Genomic DNA, 2192 nt, shown 5'->3' on the forward strand with positions numbered 1-2192 from the left:
ACGATGTCCAGCCTGGGTCACAGAGAGTATCGATCCTAAAGTTCGATACTTGGTCGATACTTTTTTCCAGCTCGTAGATTCGTCGTTTACTGGAGCATCCCGGTCAGAGGCAGCTTCAGATATAAACACTGAACTAAAGAAGCAGGTCAGATAATTATTTAATCGGCTCTGATTAAACAACAACTTCTGATTCGATGCGCAAAATGTAGCATCCATGCTAGCTTTGTAAACAAACAAGCCGGCTGATGAGACGTCACGTCTTTTACTGCGCATGCGTGTCACATCAGTGCTGTGTAGTGTTCACACAGGGGTCTGATGCAGGTCACAGTTAAAATGTAATGTGAACGGTCACACACAAAGATCGGATTTTTTCAAAAAATCGGAACTGAGCATTAAGACCTTCAGTGTGAACGTAGCCACTGTGTTTGTCCTCTATATGATATATTTTACTGATTTTTTAAATCCAAACAATCAATGATTTATAAAGGTAAATGAGGAAAATTAACAAGGGTGCCCAAACTTTTTCATATGACTGTATACAGGTTTTGTTTCAAAGCTGAAACACTGAACCAAACTTTTAATGATTGTTTTGTGCATCATTCAGTATTTAAGTCAACCAGGYAGTTTCATGGACACGCAGAACAAAAAGCAGAGAACACAAGAAGGCCAACTTACACATGTGCATCGGGACAAATGTGGAGAAGTTTGCTGAGGGCCACACACAAGCGCTCATGAAGGTCATGGTTGATCCTGCCACCAGCTCGGACCCTCACTGCACTCCGCTCCAACAGCTCCAAGASCAGAGGTCGAAGGTGTCGAGCAATCAGCAGGGTGTGATCTTTCTCCAGAAGAAGCTGAGCCAGACACTCCAGTAAACTCTGTCTGTCCTGCAGGCCCCATGTCTGCAGGGAAGGGCCACAACAGAAACACTAAACACACAAAGCTGACATTTCAACGATGCAATGGAGGCAGCAGTGTGGGCTTTAGATCCTGGATTTTATTATTTTAAGCTTTGAAAATATTTGGATTATACAATTTTGTAACATCTTAACAGCAAATGTAGGGATGTTGATCTCTCGTCGGCAGCTGCCATTTTCTTCCCAAACTGCTGTGACCAGATTTTACAAGGCTGCTCTGTGTGTTTGTTATTTCCTCCTGCTTCGTTATTTCTATGAGTTTCAACAAACCGTGCTGACATCAGGTAGTTAGCTACAGCCTCGTCTTTGAGTTTTTAATATCTGATGTGTTTTGAAGAGACAATTTTTTTGAAAATAGGATCAAAGTAAATCACCCGAGTTTTCTAGTGAACCTTAAAGAGATAAGCTGCCATGAAGAATATTATTTTATCTGGCCTTCTTCCAAATTTGATAACGATGTGAAACGTCGAAGTATGTTTTTTTATCYGGAACAGCGCTTGTTGTAACGTGTTTTGACGCTCGTCTTCGTCACCTGACACATTTAACACGCTGTCATTGGTTGAGGAGCTTTGTTTACAAAACACATGTCCACATGGCTTTTAAATTGTTTTAATTTCCTTACTTTAAAGACACATTAAGTTGATTTGATGCTACAGTTTGCCTTGTAATATTATTTTATACCTTTTTTGCTACTTTTGAATTGGCTATTATTAAGTTTTATTAGGATTTTTAGGATACAAGATGCTTCCTACAAAACCAGAAGGTGAATCTTTTCCTAAAATTTCATGGCGATATCTTGAACACTGAGGAAGTTATGAGCAAAAACAGAAAACAAGAAGGTGAAATGGTCACACTGGTTCTGCTGTGAACTGCAGCAAGAAAACATGAGCTGATTTCACCTAAACAAACATCAATAACTTCCCTCATGAGATAATCACAGGATTCTGGTGTTATTTTGTTTGGTTTGAAGTGTTATTTTGGAATCTGCTGTCAGATTTAAWATTGGTGTAGGATTAAAAATGTATCCACATCCCTAGCAGATGGAATGCTTTTCCAGCAAACTGCATTGGTGACATTATTAATTTGTTAAAGATGTTGTTGTTTGTTCTAACGCTATTTTCTATCTGCTGAGATATCTGGAGGACAAGTGAATAGTAAACAGTACACTGGAGTCACTACAAGAAATAATAACAACAAATATATAAACACACACACACACACACACATAGATACATACATATATATATATACACGTGTGTGTGTGTGTGTGTGTGT

At 39.0% G+C, this 2192-nt stretch overlaps 2 protein-coding genes across 2 annotated transcripts in view; one reads left to right on the forward strand and one right to left on the reverse strand.

Annotated features, from left to right (window-relative positions):
- Positions 1-2192, reverse strand: part of LOC106527935 (midasin) — a gene marked incomplete at its 3' end in the record, with an annotated part of 120394 nt that overhangs the window by 116113 nt on the left and 2089 nt on the right. The window contains 1 exon segment of the mRNA XM_014022960.1: positions 676-902. Within this exon segment, the coding sequence (XP_013878414.1) occupies positions 676-902 (227 nt within the window).
- The window catches only part of gja10b (gap junction protein alpha 10 b), a 75639-nt gene that overhangs the window by 39160 nt on the left and 34287 nt on the right, over positions 1-2192 (forward strand). The gene's annotated exons all lie outside the window — the stretch shown is intronic.

The sequence above is a fragment of the Austrofundulus limnaeus genome, unplaced genomic scaffold (genome assembly GCF_001266775.1).
Source record: "Austrofundulus limnaeus strain Quisiro unplaced genomic scaffold, Austrofundulus_limnaeus-1.0 Scaffold351, whole genome shotgun sequence".
NCBI classification, from domain to species: domain Eukaryota; kingdom Metazoa; phylum Chordata; class Actinopteri; order Cyprinodontiformes; family Rivulidae; genus Austrofundulus; species Austrofundulus limnaeus.